The sequence below is a fragment of the Fistularia commersonii genome, chromosome 12 (genome assembly GCF_037954325.1).
Source record: "Fistularia commersonii isolate RoL2024-O1a breed Wild chromosome 12, RoL_Fcom_v1.0, whole genome shotgun sequence".
NCBI lineage: Eukaryota > Metazoa > Chordata > Actinopteri > Syngnathiformes > Fistulariidae > Fistularia > Fistularia commersonii.
In genome coordinates this window covers 11,183,599-11,204,751 of record NC_141295.1, presented here as the reverse complement: position 1 = coordinate 11,204,751, position 21,153 = coordinate 11,183,599, and the positions used below count along the sequence as shown (strand labels likewise).

The following is a 21,153-nucleotide window of genomic DNA, read 5'->3' as shown; positions in this document are numbered from 1 at the left end:
GGAAAACTTCTCCCATCACATGGGTTCATGGACTTGATCCTGCCGAAGAGTTAGAGGTTATTTGAGATTTTAGTGTTTATGGCAAAACAAATTATTTTAACCTTCTAATCAAGTCAGTTACTGTCCGGTAATAATATAATGCCTCAACCACGCAAACCTATTTTCTTTCTTATATTGTTGAAATACAACATAGTTCTCATTCTTGACCATAAAGAGGCAGCTTCAGCATAGAAGAAGGGAAAAGACCTTTAAAGCACAAATTGACAAAATCAGTATTTGCCTAACAAATGTGCCGTATTCGCACATTCCTGCTAAAGATAAAAATTTCATAGGGAAAAATAATTACATATTATCATTCTATCACTTGGTACCCTTTTTTTTTGATTGCGTATGAATATAAAAAGATGGAATCAAGAGCGACAAGTCTGTAAACGCCAGGATTAAAAAAAACAAAAAAAAAAAAAAACTTTTTTTTTTGTAAAGCTAGTATAAGTGCGGTGCGCACTCCTCTGACTGTTTGTTTCCTTTATTATTTTATTTTGACATGTCTGTCCCGGAAATGCTACGCTGTGCTGCTGGGTGACTTGACAGCGGTGCGCTCGGTTTTTCGATGAGGGGAGGGCGGGGTCACTCGGATTCAATGTGAAGGAGTGGATCCTCCTCGGGCAGGTAAGAAACTCTTAAAGGGGGAATATATATTTATATATAATATATATATATGTATATAAATATGTATATCCACTGTCTTACTTCCCACCGAGAGATGATCATGTCTGATAGAAAAGGTTAGAGGTCGATGAGGTGTTGTAGGAAAAAAAAGTGACATTCAGTCAGTGATTTCGCAACGTTGTGATGATTATTGGCTGTCCGAGCGCTTCTTGTAATCTCACATCACAAGTTTGAGATTAATAATCTTTTAATTTCGAATATCAGTGATTGGAATCCTGATTTAAAGAAAAAAAAAACGGAAAATGCAGATCGAGAGATAACAATTCACAAGTTGGGTATGTTTTGGATCTTTTTATAAAGGGGTCTTTTTTTTTAATTCAGCATACTGAATATTTGAAGGGATTTTAAAAAATGAAAACACAAGAAAAGCTAACAGAAAAAGCCTGGACTGAATGAGACTGAAACCTCCTCTGACATTGTTGCCAAACTAGTTGATCCACTTTGTGTTCAGGATACAGGAGCAGCTTTATTTCCCTCAAAACCAAACACGGTGCCTGATGCCCTGCGCAGGTTGGCCCTCTGTTTCTTCTTCGGCTTAAAAACTCACCCTTGTCATCTCTTATCAGCGTGAGCCTGGCAGCCAGGATGATCCCGGTGGGTGAATTCAGGAACTTTGGCCCGGAGTCGAACACAAAGTACCGGGTGCTCAAACCCTGGTGGGATGTTTTCTCGGAGTACCTGTGCATGGCAATGCTCATGATCGGAGTCTTCGGCTGCACGCTGCAGGTGAGTGGCCTGCAGAACCGGACCCTGGATGTCGGCACGTAGACTTAGTGACATATTTATGATGTACTCGAGTTAACCTACCTTACGTTGTCTTGTAAAAACGGAAAATTTTGAACCCAAACCCTGCACTGACCCCCTGACCTGGGCCACTCGCTCTTGACATTTTGGTCATATTGTCAAAAAACAGAGAAGAAGAGAAAAAGTTGGTAGTTCAACAGAAAAAAAAGGTTAATTTTCCTTATAAAATCTTGCGGTTCATTTATTATGTTGTCATCACAGTTAGATGAAAAACGTCCAAAATAACTAATTTGATTAGCCTGGACCTAAAAGTAATATTTAGAAGATAATGTTTTGATGTCACTGTGGGACATCTTCTCGATTCCTCTGTATGTCCTAGTACATGCCGAGAAATTGACTCTGACTTTGATAACAGTTTTGCTTTTGAAGGTGTTGTCGAGCAGCGATCCCAATGAGATCCTGGATAAATAATAAATAACAAGGTTAGGTTATAATATACAGATATTTGCAAGAAAAAAAAATTGATGAGTTCAATTTCATTTTTAGAAAAAAAAATTAATTGAACAAAGTGGATAAGCTCAGTGATTAGTGATTTTCTGGCCAGCAGTAAAGTGTTCGATTCTGAAAGGGGGGCCTCTGTGGGGAGTTTTGTGTGTCTCTATATGACACGTGACTGAGAGCTTGAAAGGTCGCATGTCTCTGTATTGTTACCTTCTTAAAACAATTGCAGTGATTTTTTGGGGGGACTTTTTTTTCTCCTAAATGCAACTCCTTTATCAACATATGACTCAGTTTTTTGTGTTTTCTGAAAATCTTGAAAATAATGATGATGATTATTATAAGAGAGCGATGATATGTGACCCTTGCCTCTCGCCCGATGACAGACAGGATAGGATCCACCCACTGTGGGGCCATGAGTGCAGGATAAACGATATGGATAATGAATGAAGAAATATAAACAATATAGAAGTATAAGGTAGACATACTTATATATATATATATACGTTCATATGTTCATATTTATAATAATGTTCACACTATAATTATTTCTTATCAATACATATCTAAATGCACTACGGACAGAATTTCACTGTACAGGGAAATACATATAATGGACTTTCTCAGAAATTTAGAATAATGTGATAAAGTTCGTTATCTTCTGTAATGCAATTAAAAAAAACTAAAATTACTTTTTCATGATATTCTAATATTTTGAGACAGGATTTTTGAGTTTTCTTAAGATGTAAGCCATAATCAGCAATACTAAAATAATAAAAGGCTTGCAATATTTCAGTTGATTTGTAATGAATCCAGAATGTATGACATTTTTGTTTTTGTAATTGCATTACAGAAGATAAAGAACTTTATCACAAATTCTACTTTTCTGAGACAGTCCTGTTTATGATATTCCTTCATGTATTTAGAGGAGTCATAGTGCATTCAGGCCTATTGCGTATTGATCGCTTAAATAAGCTCAGACAACAGGGATCAATGAGCCGATGTGATCCGGTCACTGGAAGCGACTCAGGCAGCCGTGCAGCCCGGGCCCACCCGAGTCACACCCAGGTGAGGCTGAATGTGGCACCACCTTGTTGAAGGCGGCCGTTCATCAGGGGTGAAGTGACAAGATCAGTGGCGAACAGTTTTCAGCTTGGGGAGGGGAGGGGCGGGAGTGGGGGTTAAAGGGGTCAGGTCAATGTTTTGCAAATTCCAAGTTAAGTCGGGACGTTTAGTCTGTTAGTTCCTGGGACAAGTCTCCATTTCTATCTATGTATCTATGTATCTATGTATCTATGTATCTATCTATCTATCTATCTATCTATCTATCTATCTATCTATCTATCTATCTATCTATCTATCTATCTATCTATCTATCTATCTATCTATCTATCTATCTAATTTGCTTATTTATTTATTTGTTTATTTTTTCATTCATTTATTGTTATTGTGATCAAGTATTTTTAAATAAAATGACTGTATTTATTTTATTTTGTTTTTTATTTTATTCCTTTTAGAATTAATCAAAATAACGGATTTTTATTTAGTTTAGTTTATTTCTTGTTTTTTCTTGTTTCTTGTTTATTTCCTGTTTATTTTATTTTTTATTCGTTACTCCCTGGAAATTGCTTTGATTTGATTTTGTTCTCGAAACCACGGGGATATTTCCACATAGATTTCTAAAGCAGGTAGAAAGGACATCCAGAATGCTGGATAACATGCATGAAAAATTGGAAATCTTCTGAAAAAATATCTGACAGTGGGATCCTGGGAAATAAAAGGAACAACATGTATTTTTTTATTTATAATGTCCAATTATCTATGTATTTAACTTCCAGATATGCGTGTCTGGTATCATGTATCCGCTGAACACAGCTATGGCTGTTATCATGATAGATAATGATAATTACATTTTTATAATATATTGTGATCATAATCATATCATTATCATTCAGGTACTTTGTTTTATATCTGTTGTGTAATTTGCCACACAAAGTAAACAGAGTGAGTGATACCAGTTCAAGGGGAAAAAAAGGGTACAAGAGCTTATTCTTTTTGGTTTATTCAGTGTCGATATGACATAAAGCCATAATCCGTCTTTCTCTTGTTTTTTTGGTCTTATTGAATGTCATCTTTCTTGCCCCTTTCAGCTCACTCAAGACAAAATCTCATGCCTGCCGAGTCCCATGACGAGTCCGACGCCGGAGGTGATCGACTGCAGCCACATCCGGAATTACGGGCAGAACCAAACATCGGGGCACTCGGTGATCAAACCCGGCAGCCCCATCATACGGGAGGTGTTTGGCCGCAAGAACGGCCTGGATATTCATCAGTATGTGTTCGTCAACCATTACTGCTACGAGAGGTTCGTGCATTGGTACGCCAAGTACTTCCCGTACCTCGTCGTCATCCACACCTTGCTCTTCATGGTCACCAGCAGCTTCTGGTTCAAGTTTCCCGGGACATCCTCTAAAATCGAGCTCTTCGTCTCAACGCTCGACAAGTGTTTTGACTCGCCCTGGACCACCAGGGCCTTGAGCGAGGTGTCCGAGGAAAGAAGACACGAGAATTTGGTCATTTTGAGAAAGAACACGTTGTCGAAAGAGGTCGCGGACCGGTGCGCGGACGAGGAGGAGACGGCGGGACTTACGCAGTCCGTCACCAAGTCCGCTACCGACAAGAAGAGCCCCGAGTCTCAGCCGGCGCCATCTGTTTTGGATAAAAAAGAAGGAGAGCAGGCGAAGGCTCTGTTTGAAAAGGTGAAAAAGTTAAGGACTCACGTGGAGGAGGTGGACCTCTTGTACATCATGTATGTGCTGCAAACCTCGCTGAAAGTCTTCAAGTTCCTCCTGATCATCATCTACACCGCGGCTCTGGTTCCCAGCATCGAGATTGTGGTGCGCTGCTTCGTGCCTCCAGAACTGACGGGTTTTGATATCTACTGCTGCAACCACAACAAAGCCCACCTTTTTTCAAAGTTGGGTTATACCTACATCTGCTTCGTGGGGGTTTACGGACTCCTGTGCATCTACACCCTCTACTGGCTGTTCCACCGACCCCTGCGGGAGTACTCCTTTGAGCAGGTCCGACTGGAGACGGGCATTAATGACATACCGGACGTGAAAAATGATTTCGCCTTCCTCCTGCACCTGGTGGACCAGTACGATTCCCTTTACTCCAAACGTTTCGCCGTCTTCCTGTCCGAGGTCAGCGAGAGCCTCCTCCATCAGCTCAACCTCAACTACGAGTGGACCGCCAAAAAGCTGCGCGGTCACCTGGCCCGGAACGCCAGTGACCGCTTGGAGCTGCATCTGCTGATGTTGCCCGGGCTCCCCGACACCGTCTTCGACATCCCTGAAGTCCAGTCACTCAAACTGGAGCAAGTGAAAAACGTCACTATCTCAGCTGGTGTGGCAAAGTTGGCGTCCCTTCAGGAGCTGTCGCTGATGTACTGCTCGGCGAAGCTCCAGCTGCCCGCCATGAACCACCTTAAAAAGCACTTGAAGGTCCTGCGGTTGTCTTTCGAGAGTTTTGAGGAAGTCCCCGTGTGGATGTACAACCTGCAGGGGCTGGAGGAGCTGCACCTGAACGGTCCCTTAACCAATGAAGTGTCCCGAAGCCCCAATCTGGAGTCCCTTCGGGGGCTCTCGTCTCTGAGTGTCCTCACCTTGCGATGCAACCTCATAAAGATCCCGCCCAGTATCGGGGATGTGGCTCAGCCTCTCCAACGCCTGTGCATCTACAACGAAGGCAGCAAGCTTCAGGCCTTTAGCAGCCTGAAGAAGCTGACGAACCTCAGCTCGCTGGAGCTCGTGGGCTGCGAGTTGGAGCGCATCCCGAGCGCCGTTTTCAGTCTGAGCAATTTGCAGGAGTTGGACCTCAAGGAAAACAAGCTCACCACAGTGGAGGAGATCTTGAGCCTGCAGCACTGCCGGCGTTTGGTGACGCTACGCCTGTGGCACAACAGGATCACCTACATCCCCGAGCACATCAGCAAGCTGCACACGCTGGAGAATCTGGACATCAGCTGGAATAAGCTGCGAACCCTCCCCTCACGACTGTGCTTCTGCACCAAACTCAGACATTTGGACGTCTCCCACAACCAGCTCACCTCGCTCCCCGCCGAGATCGGCGTCCTGCAGGGCCTCCAGTTCTTCTCAGCCGCTTTCAATTCCCTCGAGACGCTGCCGGAGGAGTTGTTCTCCTGCAAGAGGCTCAAGACGCTGGCGCTCGGAAACAACAGCTTGTCATGCCTCAACTCCAGAGTGGCCAACCTGGCCCAGCTGGTCCACCTAGAGCTAAAGGGGAACCGCCTGGAATCCCTGCCCTTGGAGATCGGCGACTGCCCTCTGCTCACTCACAGCGGGCTGGTTGTCGAGGACAACCTGATAAATCTGTTGCCGCCGGACGTGCGCAGCAGGTTGAACAATGACCGAAACTCTTGAGCGATGGATCCAACGGGAGGATGGCTCTGTGGGAAGGAAAAAGCTGCTGCCAAAGGATGACCACATATGAAAACTTTCATTTTTAAATATCACTGTGTGAGAATAACCAAGAAATCAAGTTGCACATTTCTAAATGATTTCTGTGTATCGAGAAACAAAAACAAAACCACGTTTTTTTTTTTATGGTTATCTTTACTTATCAGGTCACTTTTAGGCCTCTTTTCTATGTATTTTTCAGCGCTGTTTTGTGAGAGGTGTCTACATTATACTTAAACAATATGGACAATTTTATAGGAAATCCAACAGTGCTTTATTCATGTTTTATGAACATGTACTACGACAAAAACCCAGTAAACCTGCTGTTGTCGGCAGAAAGATCCTAAAGAGGTTTAGGGACGGTACCAGAAAAGGGTTAAAGTTATTCTTAAGCCTACTTTAGGCAAAAATGTAGTCATGTTAAGTCAAATCAGATTTGATTCATATGGCATCAAATCACAACACAGTTGTCTGATGATACTTTTACATGGTTGTAGCTGACATGATACAGTATTAGCTTTAATTTTTGTAGAAGAAATGATGGCGGGTTCCGGGCAGGACAGCTACAGAAGATCAAGCCACGCTCAATGGGAACCTGCGAAAGTGAATGAATTATATGCAAATGAGTTTGGGGGGGTATGCAAATGTATTTCCAACATAATATGTGGCGTGCATGCCCGACTATTTGCATGAATCGTGGCAAACCCTTTCAGTAGGACCAAGCCGCTTTATTTGTATGAATATGTTAATGTCGTCGTTGTTTTTTTACTGGAGCGATAGAAAGAAGGGGATGTTAAATTTACTTACACAAATAAAGGCGAAGCCAGAGTGTCAGCCAGGCATGCACTCGCCTTTTCCGTCAAACAACCGTGCCTCGTATGTTTTCTTCTGAGGGGTTCAGGCGAAAGGGATTTCTGACTGTGCCGAATCCTGTCGGACAGGTTCGCGCAGCGTAAGCAAGTGTTTCCCACAATCCCCAATGTCATCGCACCGCCTTTGAGGTGGACCGAAACCAGTAGCAAGTATAATGCCGGTTATTTCAATGTTAATAACCTCAAGCACAAGAGAAAAACACTTGCAGGGTAAAAATGGGTGCATAAGAAACAGGTTTCTCAGACGACACGTGAAAACCTGGTTTCACTTCCAGTTGTCCTTGAAAAATACCTGATTTTTTTTTCTGATGTTTCCAGTGTCTCAAATCTGCAAGTAGATCTCACTCTGTTTTTTTCCCGGCAGAGATCTCATAAAAAAACCCGCGCTCTTCCCACGCCGCGGTCATGTCCCGACTCGCAGGGCCGCAAAATATGATCACATGGGCCGCCGTCTGGAAAAGCCAGGGCGAAAAAAAAAAAAGAAATGCACCCTCGTCAGAATGAAAAGAGGGAGGAAGCCGAAACACATCGATGGGTTCTGCACCCTCCATCTAAGGGATGGTCTCTTATTCTGAGTTTTACTGATAGCGATGAACTTTCACTTTCACATCCATTCTACCGCACCATCATCCTGTTTTCACTCGCCTGTTAAGAAAGGATAACAGCGAGGGATGGGACTTTGTGTGTGTGTGTGTGAGATCGTACGAATCTGTGTAGTTTGATTCCCCGTCCCTGAATGTGTCAGTCAGGTTTGTCTCTAGGCGACCAGATCGGATCGTGACTTCCACTGCAGAGACCGAAGTGAAGAGGCGGGTGGCTTCGGTTTGAGTGGGTCAGGATTGTACGTCTACATGTAGTTCCTGTACTTTAGTGGAGGTACACTGAGTAGGAAGTGTAAAACAAGTCAGTTCCTGCCAGCGGTTATTTCCCCCTCAGTTCACTAGCCTAAGTTAAAGTGTTAATTGGAGGATAATAGTTTGTACTTTGTACAAGGAGACACGTCTCTACAACTACACCTTTATTACCCGATCACAACTGAACTTTATTGTAACAGGATGGCATAACTCACGTGCGAACAGTGGTGATGACACTAGTGCCACTGAATATTGATCTAAAAGGGAAATTATTTTCCCCTGATTAACAAATTTCAAAATGAATTTTGTGTCACAGAGTGGAATACTTCCTGTTTCTGTTCAAACCGAATCCCACAACAGGCCAGTTTCTTGCTGTGAGGCTTATTACATAACACAATTATGACAGATTAGGGTAATGTTGGAGCCAATATCATATATCTAACTAACTTATTCTCACAAATCATGCTATTTTAAATTTTTGCGGTTGCTGACGGGGAATTCTCCAACTTTTCATCTCTGGACCTGTTAAATTAAAAATTTTAGAGTCGGGAATCCCCGGTTACTTTCTGACATAAACTATCAGCCTAAATCGTCCATTTGTAACAAGTGTGGGGGGAAGCAGAAGTTTAACTTTGTTCATTCACAGGTGTTTTCTCACTATTTAGACAGAGTTGCCTGTCTCAGGAGTTGAGATCTTCCAATCAATCATTCATTCATTCATTCATTAACTATACTGCCTATGTTACATGTTTATGGTCCACACAAACTCCAGCCAGAAAGGCCCCATCGGAATCAAACAAGGGCCATTCTTGCTCTGAGGCCGAAATGCTAACCAAATTTAGAAGAATAAAATAAAAGAAACACTTTGGGAAACAGTTTAGGAGAATGTTCAAACAAATGTGCTTAATGTGATGCTTTTAAATCTATTTCATTTATTTATAATCTATAATAAGTCCAAAAAATAATCAGATTTGGTCATGGCAGGAAAAAAAACAACTTTTAAATCTTTTTAAGTTTCACGAAATCCCCGCAATTTTCTCTCAAAAAAAACCTGCTTTACAAATTCCACAAAAATCCAAAGTGGACCTATGACGTAGCTCACGGAACGGTCCAGGGTGGGCCTGCGGCTGATAGTTTATATATATATATATATATATATATATATATGTATGCACACATGCATACATACATATATAAATAAATATATATGTGTGTATATATACATATATAAATATATACAAACATATACATGTATGTATATATACATATATATGTATGTGTGTGTGTGTGTGTGTGTGTATATATATATATATATATATATATACAAATACACACACACACACAGACACCACACACACACACAAATACACTAATATCTTTGTCCGTGTATATGTATGTATTTATATACACACACACATGCAAAATAATCCAGCCCCAGACAAGCATCCCACCTTGAATTTGCACCTGAATTAAAATAATGTATTTACATATTTTTTCAAATATATAATTTATATATGTATTATATATATATAATATATGTGTGTATTATATATATGTATCAAACATATGATACTAATTATCAAAGAAATATATATATATATATATATATATGTATTATATGTATTATATATATTTACATTTTTTATTCACATTTTTATAAAACAGGACCACAGGGGAACACATGAAAATTCCACACAGAGAGGCCGTCCCTGACAGAATTGAACCAGGAACCTTATCTCTGCAGAGGCGGAGGCCTTAACTTCTGCAGCAGCAGTTCACGTTATTATTTTCTCAGGTGAAGAAGTGCTTGCAGGCAAAAATATAAAGATTATTTATGCTCATTTAATAACTACATCTTACACTAACATTGGAGCTAGGGCCTTCTGTGACGCTGCAGGCCTTCGTGTGGAACAGAGACCCAGCAGTAAATGAACAGTACCTCCTTTCTGGGCCTGAGAACTTGGCCCGGTGGCACACAATCGAACAAACACGACTATTGTACCAGAAGAGCTTGGCGCACACACTTTGGCAGAAGTCGCCGTCCCTTACCTGCAAGCAGCGAAAGAACACACGCCCACGGTTACACTCGGTTTCAAGACGGCTATCAGACTGATCTGTTCGAGGGGCTTCAACATGCACCTCATTTCAAACGCCCTTCATGAGTCACCTTGGAGACAAAGACAGCCTCTCAGAACGCCTACTTCCCTTTTCTTTCTTCAGGGCGTTGTTTCCTGTAAAGTAAATCTGTGTTTTGCTATTTTTCTGTATTATATGTCCCTTTAAGCATAACAAGATCTTTATTCGTCTTTTCTTTCAGCTGGGAATAGTAACAAAGTGATGCTCAACGCCTGGTAAATGGTAACTTAAGTAGTTACTAAGTTTCCTAAGTGGTTGGATGAAAAAAGGAAGAAGTTGGACGTTCCAAACTTCTTGCAACTCCTGAATAAACGAGGCTGCATCGCGCTCCATCATGCATCTCATCAGAGAGTGGTGCCTGACTCACCCTTTACTCGCAGGTCTCTGTGACCACAAAGGTTGTTTTATCATGGTGACGCACGGCATCCGTCTGTGCAACCGTTTGCCTCCTCTGGTTTTCTCTGTTGAATTCAGTTGGGCTCATCAAAGCTAAACCAAAACCATCTTCATTATCTCAGAGAGGATAAGGAACGCGATTAAATTTTAATCTGGCCAAAGGAACAATGAATATCGAAGATATCCAGAAATACAGCGTTGATCTATCTTCTTCTCTCATAGTAAAAAAAAAAAAAAAAATCTGATTTGGAATTTTAATACCTGCATAAAATGTAAAATGCACCATCAGATAAACAGTGTCTCTGAATCTCCAGACTGATCAGAACCCACAAGAGATAAATTCAACAAATACAGTGTACTGTTGAAACTACAACTCCACGCGCTCAAGTTCAACACTTTATTTTGTGCTTCAAATAGTAGTGAATTATTTCACTTTGGATTTTAAAGTATCTGTATAAATAACATTTGACCAATAACAATAAATGTTGCTATTTACAAAAGTCACAGGAACATTAAATTCTATTCCAACAATAAATAACGTGTAATCCAAAGTCTAAGATCAACTAATTAGAAGGAGGAGAAACACAAAAAAACTATGCAAAGCCATCAGGTTGCACCAATTCAAGTTTTGTAAAATAATTAAAAAACCCCACAAACAAAAACATTTTAACAACTGTTACGATTCTTGCACAATGAAAACAATGCAACAGGAAAACAACAAGAAATCGGGGGTAAACTATCTACAAATGTGCGCTCCCAATTAACAGGGAAACAGATATATATTTGTAAGTAAGGTGCCGAAATTGCACTGTGCAAAAGAGGTGCCTACTGTAAATAGCCACCTATCCACTGAAAATAAGCTGCCAAGACAATATGTCCTGTGTCACATGTTAATGTTGAGCCACTATAAACAAAAGGAAAAAAACCTAAACAAACAAACAAACAAAAAAATCCTTTACACAGCAATGAATTCAAGTCACCAGGTCTGAAGCGAAATGGATGAGGTTGAATGACACCCAGCGGCCAGCCGGCCCACGATTAACTATGGATGTGAGCGAAAAGCAAGTCAATCATATCCGGCACATGAGAAGCTCGGGCGACGTCTATCGCCGTCTGACCGCTCACGTTGGCGTGCTTCAGGTCGGACAGTGGCGCCAAAAACTCCACGACATCACGGTGACTTTCCCGGATGGCAATGTGGATTGGCAGGGCGCCGCTCTGGTCTGGGATGTTTACCAAAGCGCCGTGATCCACTAGCACCCGCACAGTCTCAAGGAATCCGGTACGGGCGGCATCGTGGATAGGCGCTATCCCATATTTATCCTGGACATTGGGGTCTGCTCCTTTTTCCAACAGCAAGCGAGCGACTAGGGAATTTCCCATCATCATCACCTGTCGGAGACATCAGGAGACTTGAGGGATCACAGTTGGTTGTTCTTCTATGAGCTCACTTTAACCTACTTAGTAGTCCCTCCTCGAATTAAAGGTGAATAATATGGAAATGGGAAAGATTAATGCAACAAAAATTGTATTTCTTAGTGTAGTTGCAAAAGCTGTAAAAAAGTCAATGGAATTTGAATTTATTTTCATTTGGGGAAAAGAATACAAATATGGATGCCAGGTGCTGTGTAAACTGAGCAAAAAAAAATGCCATATTTTGATTCTGACAATGTTTTAGACACTGTTTTTCTGACCCTATAATTCTATTATTCAACAAAAAGTTGCCCAATCTAGGTCTTGGTAATTGTAATTGTCTTGTTTTTTTCCTGATTCTTATACAAATCACCCAAACGATGAAAACATACGTAGGTTGAAATTGTACTATCTTGTGTTTGGGCGATGGCAGTTATCACACAGTTATACTAAGACACTCCATGAGTTTGAAAACGAATCATTCGAATATTGTATCAATATGAAGGTGAGCGTTCAGTAGAAAAGCTGTCGTTTTGACACACTTGACATCGCGTCAAGTTAAACAGTGTACACTTTCTCTCTCAAATAATAAAATCCTGTCGTATTGCTGGCTTTGAATGGGGCAACCCTGGTGCAGCGGATGCTTTATAAACGGTGGTATAACCCAGTGCTGGTAGGACGAGAGCAAAGTCTTAGTTCTATTCAAGCTTTAATAATAAGCTCGAAGTCAGTCAGAGGAAATAAACAACATGCGTCGCTGTTATTAACTAAACAGCGATTTTTAAATCGTTCCCACCTGAAGCGCAGTCCTGCCGTATTCATTGAGAGTATCGGGATGCACCCTGCATTCCTCCAGGATCCTCCGCACCTCCCCGCTGCTCCCTTTGGCTGCTGCCCCCGTCAAAGCTTTGCCGGCATCCATCAGACTGAAGACCATTATAGTCTGCCTTTTTGCCTGCGCGGTAGGACATGACAAAACGTTACGCCACAAAAACTAATCCAAAAAAACGGAGTTTCGGCCTTGGCGGTGGTAATATCTGCTGCGTTTTAAGTGGGTGGAGTGGGAGTTAGCAAGCGGCACCGCAGTGTTTATTCGGTTATATTCCCGATTGCTAACGCTAGCTACTTGTTACAGCATCCGGCTAGCTCCGTTCCCCGGCTGACGCCATGTTCGCCCGGTCGGTTAGCGTTCAGCGGAGGGACAGGGGAACCGGCGGTTTGAACCCCCGGCTCCGCCGGACGGCGCAACCGCTAGCGGCACGACTGTTATTAATAATTAGCATGCAGGCTAACGGCTAACACCGAGAAGAGGAGGGGGTGGTGGGTTAGGGGGGAAAACAATACAGCTTAAACGCCTACCTTGGTCAGTTTTTTACGACTCCCGACGTCGCTAAACTTTTTGTCGGAGCCCGGCGCTCGGGACGCTCGCTAACTTTCAAATGGAATCCGAGTGAGGTTGGTTTATCAATATTAGAAGATACATTTGCGCGCTGAGATCCACACAGCGGTGTCTTAAGACTAGAATTTACAAACATTGGAGAGAGATCACACGCTGACCAATCGCGGCTCGTCGGGAGGGGGGCTTTTTACCTTATATGGTTAAAAAGGCGGTGTTACAACTCTGTTACTACGCTATCCCTGTGGCAACAGCAGAGGCCGACCAATCAGATCGCTCGGCGAAGAGAGCGGGCGATTTGTATACGTTGGCGTCTTGAAAGGCAGTTCATTCACGTATCTGTCATTTGGAAGCGCATCTTCAGAGCCGCAGTCGCAAAAAAGGCGGGTGGCGTTTTTTAAGTTTTAGGCGGAAAATCCCGAGTGTGATCGTCCCTCGCTGCTGCAAGGACCACAATCTCCAGACTCATGAGGGGGAAAAAATATGTGGATACCTGCGAGAGATGATCTCCTGCACAAACTCATTCCCAGTCATTATTCGATCGCAGATATAATTTATTTGAGTCCAACGTTCAGATGGATTTTAAAAAAACGACTTCTGTGCATATTTCAGGGAAAAAAATCATCATTAAATAACTCTGGTTTAATTTAAAAGACAATCATTGAGGCCGGTTAAAGTGATGCTCGACTGGAGGCGAGGAATGGGAGTGGATCCCTCGGGCGTTAAGCGTTGGTCCGCAGCTGGTAATCTAAACACAAAGAGGGTGAACGGGAAAGTTATAAACATGTGAAGCTTCGGTTTGCCTGATCTAGACACTAAAAAATAACACAGTACCTCCACTTTGTGTGATATAGCGCACCCACGGTAATGCTTGGTAGCCACTTTTCTCTATGATTTTCATGTATCGCACCTGGAGAACAGGAGAGAGGCAAGAAGCAACTTGTTGAGACAGCAGAAATAATGCTCACCTATCAATCAAACCTAGATTGCAGGCGCACACGATATTACTGGAAGGCAACTCGACCTGTTTTGTTTTCTCTTTATTGCTGCGAGGTAAAAGGATTAGAAGTTTATTCGTCTTGCCATCCAAAGTGTTATGGATCGGTATGTACCTGTATCCCCGAGACCGTGAAGTACGGGATTTCAAATTTCACAGTGATGGGGGGTTTGCCCTCGGCCTCGTCGTTCTCCACGCTTGGAAGCCCAAAGTGAGCCCTCATTAGAAACTCTTTACCTCCCTAGATAATGGATTTACAAAATATATATATATGAAATGTGGAATAATCTGGAAACAATTTGAGAAACCTTTATCACACATATATATGGTCATATAACGTAAATCTAATGGTGGGTATCTATAATCTTCTGAGTTTTTCTTACAGGGAAAGACTTGATGGTCCACAACACCACGTTCTTCTCGGGTACATATTTTGCGTGGCCTGTGCTGGTTTTGAACTTGGGTGAGTCGGCGTCGCTGGGGACCGGGACCCTCACCTCCACATTGTTTGCCACCGACTGTTTTTTGAATTGTCCCTTTGCCTGAAAAAGTAGAAGACAGCTGGACTTTCGGCAGCGCACGAGATGCTTTGAGGACGAAATGAAAGACTGGCTAAGGGGGAAGTTTGGAAGAACTGTAGACATTACTTTGGTGTGAGAGAGCTGTTCGCTCCATTTAGTGATGCCGAATTGAAGGGAGCATTTTTGTCTTATGTGAAATGGGCGCTGATATGCACGAATTTCAGTACCTTGACCATGATTTCCACTCGGCTGTGGGAGAATTTTTCGATGACTGATTCGATCCATATCAGGGGCTTCACCTGCGAGAGAGTAAAAAGATCGAACTCGATGAGCAAATCTTCAGCAGCCGAGTGATTCAATTTGATTTCAATGACTTCTTTACATGGAAATTCATGTCCGAATGCAATGTAACAGAAAACGGTATTGTTATTTTATCAATAACTTGTTCTATTTTCATCTTTCCAGCTTTTTCCCCTCAGGTTAATTATAAAGCTTGTGATAAATGACAGGTCATTTTTATAGCCATATCAAATGTTGCTGGCAGGAAAAGCAAGATTAACAGATGTAAAATACAACTTGAGAACCATCAGAAATAGCTTAAATCTTGAAGATACAGTCGCGGAAAAGTATTTGAAATAAAGAATGTGATGTTCTGGAAAGTGTGAGGCTGTCTTTAATGCTGCAACACTTTTTTTTTTTTCTTCCCACCAATTAAAATATAACCAAGCGGACACAAGTTTGAAAATAAAACTTATTTGGAAACTCTTATGGTAGAATATACTGACATGAGTATTGATGCGGTAGGACATGAGTTCGGATTCCCCGTCCGGAGGAATAAACGATATTGTTCGGTCACTGTCGAAGCGTGAGAGACGCACACACTGGTGAAACTTCACATCTTCCATCATGACTGTCTTCCCCTTGTCTCCTGAGTGAAAAGAACACGAAAAAGAAAACAAAATGTTGCAGAAATGTAGCGAGAAAAAGAATTTTTGACGGACGGCGGTAGGCAGGCGTACGTCCGGTGAGGGCGAACAGCACTCGATCGTTGAGGCCCAGCCGCAGCTCCGGCATCCCCGACAGCATCGTCTTCAGTTTGATGCTGCCTACAATGTCGCTACTCATCACACTGCCATTGGCATTCACCTGTGCAAAAAATCGTAGATAAGAGAAACGATTAGAAAAAATTAAAAGCAAATTATTTTATTTTCATTTCCCTCAGAGAAGTGGATGACAAATCATCACCGGCAGTCACAATAAGCATGAAATCACTTGAAATGTACTCCAATTTCAATAAAATAATGTGATATACATGAAATGCTCCCCTGGCTAGCATTTTCAGTGTATAGTGGACTCCCTCCCCATGCACTCAAACCACAATGCTCTCTCTCTCTCTCTCTGTCTGACACACACACAAACACACACACATACACAAGCATGCACACACGCTGCATTATAACAGATAAACTGCTCCGGTTGGAGCATTGCCACCCAACTGAGTATTGCACAAAACTAGTTGGAAAAAGTACTAACTGAATTTTAATTTGTCATAAAAAATGCACAAAATGCAGTCATTCTGTGGCAAACGTTCACCTTCAGGAATCGATGTGTGTCAAGCAAAGTTCATTGACGGAGCCCCTTTGTGTTCAACTCAATGGCGAGAGCCAGGCGGCTGCAGCGGTGGCGGCTTATCAAAAAGGAAGCTATTTTCAATAGTTCTGATATCTTTGACAGCTCTTCTTTTTCTTTCTTATATCTCCGCCTTGCCCATTTCATGCTTGAAAGACAGGATGACTGTTTTCCTGTTTTTTTTCGAGATAAAACTGTTAATATTATGCATCTGAGCTGGCATATCATCTGAGCTGGCCAACAGTGTACATATTAGCCAGTAGTCCACACTTCATATCTGTATATCACCAAACTGTATGAGCAATATGTAATTGTTGATCAAAATTTTTCCCCTTTATATAGCTTATGTGAATACAACAAGCATATAATTGTTTAGGCTCCTAGGGGGCTCATGATAGAGCTTGTTTTGTGCTCTCAAGGAATACAATGACATGTGGCATCACTCCTTGGTTGCATGAAAGTACTGAATAGAGGAGAGCCATAAATCATATTAATAAAGGGCCTATCATGAACGTGGGTGGCACTCGCCCCCACAGAGCGACTGTGCAGTACCCACCACCGTCGCTATATATGAATACGCTGCAGGCCGTCTCCTCCGCAAACACAGGCAGCTGTAAATCATCTAAAAATTTTCTTTATTTCCATCCACGTAGAGAAAGGTGCAAATGCCTAGAAATGGTGCACATTCTGTGTTCCAGAAACTGATTCTGTGCTCTCATACGTTTGAATATTATAAATGAAGACATCGATTCCTTATACCATAACTCTTCCTTGTGTCACTATGTCTGCTTTTTTTGGCCTGTAAAATAATTTCTCATGGTAGAAATAACATAAATGAGAAATAAAAGGAGATACACTTGACCTACAATGCTTGTATGATGCATATTAATATCCTATACTTGAGACTTGCTTAATATTTGTTTTAAAGCCTCACCAGGACGTTGATGGACTCGATGACATCGATGAAGACTTCATTTTTCTTGTACTTGATCCCCTCGGACCTCCAGGAGACGGCATTGGTGACAGTGGTGGGCACCTTAGTCTTTGTGACTTCCAGTTTGGCGCCCTCCTGTGTAATGTACCTGTGCAAGTAAAAAGGTCTGTTAATAACCAACCTTTTCACACATCATTTATTTGTGTCTCGCTGAGGCTCACTCCTGGAGAATCTTGCTGTCGGTAGTCTGGGGGAATCCAAAGTCCATCAGCTCATCCAGCAACTCGTACACAACAACAAAATTATCCTGGATGCTCTCCTCCTCCGCCTCCTTAAAGTACTCAGTGAATACCTGCGTGACGAATACACCTGGCGTCTGTCATTCACTTCATGTCACACTTTTAGAGTCACTGTCTTTGACTCCTATCTTTCCTCGCGCAAAAAACTGCATAGCTTTTCCCCCGGGAATCTGGAGAGAACATATTGCACTCACCTCAACTAGTTTGTAGAGAAATGAGTACACAAGCGAAGCGTTGGAGTTCTTGTTCGTGGTGGCAACCACTGTATAAACATCAAGTCAAGGACAATTTTACACAATAACATTTTGTTTTCTGTTCACTATCATACATTTTAAATTGTGTTGGACGTAAATGAATAATCTTGTCTGATAATCCCAGTAAATACTTTAGTTACAGCCAAAGATTGTGTATCATTTGAATGTATGATGCGTATAATATTTACAATTGTGACATATCACGTCAACACACACGCGCGTGTGTGTGTGTGTGTGTCTGCCTTTGTGTGTGTGTGTGTGTGTGTGTGTGTGTTAGTCCAGGGCAAGGATACAGTAGAGGTTGCTGTGTTTGATCCACATGAAGTGAACGCTACCATGGGACATGACAGGACAAATAAGTCCTTCTTCTTCGTGCTGCATGAGCAGCGGCATGAAGTGGTCGATCTCCGCCATGTCCACATCGCCCTTGTAGTTCCGACATATCAACACCTGAGAAGAGGTGCAGACAGTTAAAGTGCAAAGATTAAAAGCAGATTTTTTTTTCTAAGTGAGCAACAGCATTATTTATGGAGCAATTGAAAATTGTAGTTTAAAAATTATTTAGCATTTCTGACCACTTTTCACTCATACAACCAGCAAATGTACAATGCAAGAAGCAGGGCGATGATGTATATCTGCCATATTCACTGTATTTTATTCAGAACCATAGGAAAACACCACATTTTGACTAAGAAATATGCAGATTAACATTCAAAGCTTTAAAGTTCTTATTTTAATCTATGTCGTCTAGAAAGGTGGATCCCTTTAAAATCAAATTCTTATTTTATTCACAGTGAAGCCAGAAAAAAAAACAAAGAAAGCAGAGATAAACAAATAAATAAACAGTAAGTATATTATTACAGATCATTTCAAGAGGGTTATAGGTCAGATTGGTGTTTAAATGATGCATCTGATATTGGATTCTTGTCAAAATCTTCCTGTCTTGGCAGCTGGACTTGAATTTCTTCCCTTAAAAGATGTTTCACCCCTCATCCAAGAGGGTTCTTCAGTTCAAATGACCTATGGGGGAGTTTCCAAATATAATTGCCAGGGCTTTTTTTTTTTTTATTTGGAAACTCCCCAAAAGTCATTAGAACTGAAGAAACCTCTCGGATGAAGGGTGAAGCGTCTTCAAATGACGAAATTCAAGTCTAATTGCCAAGACAAGAAGATTTCGACAAGAGATCACCATGACCTGGATTTCTGAGAACCTCCACAGACATTTGATATTGGATTACAGTAAATAATATGATGCAGTTTTACCACAGTAGTTACAAATATGTTTTTATCATTTTATATTTCTATATATAAACGTACATGCACATGTAGCCTAGCACTATTTAGAGTTAAGGGACACAAACTCTCACTCTCTCTCACTCTCTCTCTCTCTCACTCTCTCTCTCACACACACACACACACACACACACACACACACACACACACACACACACACACACACACACTGTGCTTGTCTAGGTCAAACAACTGTTTATCCCTTCAGGTGCGTCACCGTGTTCCTACCAGACGTGTATCCGGAAGTAGGACAAGTACCGCCTATGAATGGCTCTGCTATTAAAGTTTAACGACGCAAACACCACGAATGCCGAACGGTTAACATGGTATCTTGCAGAAAGCGCGACGTAAAGCCTGTTATTTAGTTTTCTTATTAATTTTGAGACTTTGTCACGCTGATAGGCCTCGGGAATTACTTTCTCCGGAGCGGCGGTTGATCTTACCTTCCCCTTCAGATCCAAAACGAACACGGCGGAAGCAGACATTGTGTTTGTTTCACAAACCCCTCGGATTCACAAAAAAACCACACCTCAATTTAAACTTCTCCGGCTTCCTCGCTGCTTATCGCCATTCGAAACTTGTGAAATTCAATCGGCCAGGATCTTGATTCCCCCCACGCTTCCCCCGTGTCCGTTTCCTGGAGCCGTCGTGACGTCATGGCATCCAGGTGAAACATTCACGAGCGAAGGACACTCACCTGAGCCAGGAGGAGGAGGGTGCAACTCCCGATGTGACCGCTAGAGGGCGCTGTAGATAGACAAATCACACTGCAAAAGCAGAGAAAGGGTTCAAATACTGGGATGATTTTTAAAATAACATTGCTTGTCAAACACATCCCACTTCTTCTGAATTTCCCTCAAAATGAAATAACTTGTCTGCAATCTCAAATGAACATCTCGATGAATACATTGCAGTGGATTTAAAATTTGTAATGTCCAGTCACAAATGTGATAATACCACCTGTATATGTGTGATTTGCCTCAGGGATGAAATGGTTCTCTTTGGAGTGACCAGGATGGATAGGATCAGGAATAACTCTATCAGAGGAACGGCAAATGTTACATATTTTGGAGAGAGGGTCAGAGAAGCCAGACTGAGATGGTTCGGCCATGTACAGAGGAGGGAAAATGAATATATTGGTAGACAGATGCTGGAATTGGAGGTCTAGACCAAAGACCAAAGAGAAGATTCATGGACGTCGTGAGAGGATGTGAAGGAAGTTGGTGTGAGAGAGGAGGATACAGAGAATAGGGTTAGATGGAGAAGGTTGATTTGCTGCGACAAACTCTTGAAGGGAAAAGCCGAAAGGAGAAGAAGAAGATATATGTGATTTGCCTGAAATTTGAAATACAGTTGATTTATTTAGTCATGTTTATTTGTAGGGTGCTAAATCAAAACATAGATGTGTGATAACACATTCCATGTACAGCAGGTGTGGACCACTCTATAAAACGATTGAAAGAAAAGCAACGCTCCGCACCAAGCAAGCGCATGGCGTCAGCCACAAGGACACATCCGAGGGCAGCCTTCCGTCTCCATCAGCTGGGTTAGAAAGAGAAATTGAAAGCATAAGTGTTATAGACACAGGGGTGAGCGGGACAAGCATAAATTTTTTTTTTAATAATATCAGAAGCCCTAACAGCTACATGGTTTTAGCTGACATGATATAATAATAAAGGAAATAACAATGGCTGACGCCTGGCAAGA

General features: G+C 41.9%; 3 protein-coding genes across 3 annotated transcripts; 1 reads left to right on the top strand and 2 right to left on the bottom strand.

Annotated features, from left to right (window-relative positions):
* Positions 1–632: 632 nt before the first annotated feature.
* On the top strand, positions 633–7,141 carry LOC147228799 (volume-regulated anion channel subunit LRRC8C). Its single transcript, XM_086157042.1, has 3 exons — positions 633–669; positions 1,296–1,455; positions 4,122–7,141. Exons 2-3 carry the CDS (start codon positions 1,315–1,317, stop codon positions 6,414–6,416), a joined length of 2,436 nt encoding a protein of 811 aa, XP_086013168.1. The 5' UTR covers positions 633–669; positions 1,296–1,314; the 3' UTR covers positions 6,417–7,141.
* Positions 7,142–11,093: 3,952 nt separating this feature from the next.
* On the bottom strand, positions 11,094–14,054 carry cdkn2d (cyclin-dependent kinase inhibitor 2D (p19, inhibits CDK4)). Its single transcript, XM_086157033.1, has 3 exons — positions 13,483–14,054; positions 12,920–13,078; positions 11,094–12,102 (listed from the first exon to the last, which is right to left on the bottom strand). Exons 2-3 carry the CDS (start codon positions 13,058–13,060, stop codon positions 11,749–11,751), a joined length of 495 nt encoding a protein of 164 aa, XP_086013159.1. The 5' UTR covers positions 13,061–13,078; positions 13,483–14,054; the 3' UTR covers positions 11,094–11,748.
* A 1-nt stretch (position 14,055) lies between these two features.
* Positions 14,056–20,091, bottom strand: ap1m2 (adaptor related protein complex 1 subunit mu 2). Its single transcript, XM_086157032.1, has 12 exons — positions 19,890–20,091; positions 18,447–18,603; positions 18,094–18,161; positions 17,822–17,952; positions 17,601–17,748; positions 16,057–16,183; positions 15,823–15,965; positions 15,265–15,336; positions 14,900–15,058; positions 14,632–14,757; positions 14,354–14,429; positions 14,056–14,267 (listed from the first exon to the last, which is right to left on the bottom strand). The coding sequence occupies exons 1-12, from the start codon at positions 19,929–19,931 to the stop codon at positions 14,242–14,244; spliced, it is 1,275 nt and encodes a 424-aa protein (XP_086013158.1). The 5' UTR covers positions 19,932–20,091; the 3' UTR covers positions 14,056–14,241.
* Positions 20,092–21,153: the final 1,062 nt, after the last annotated feature.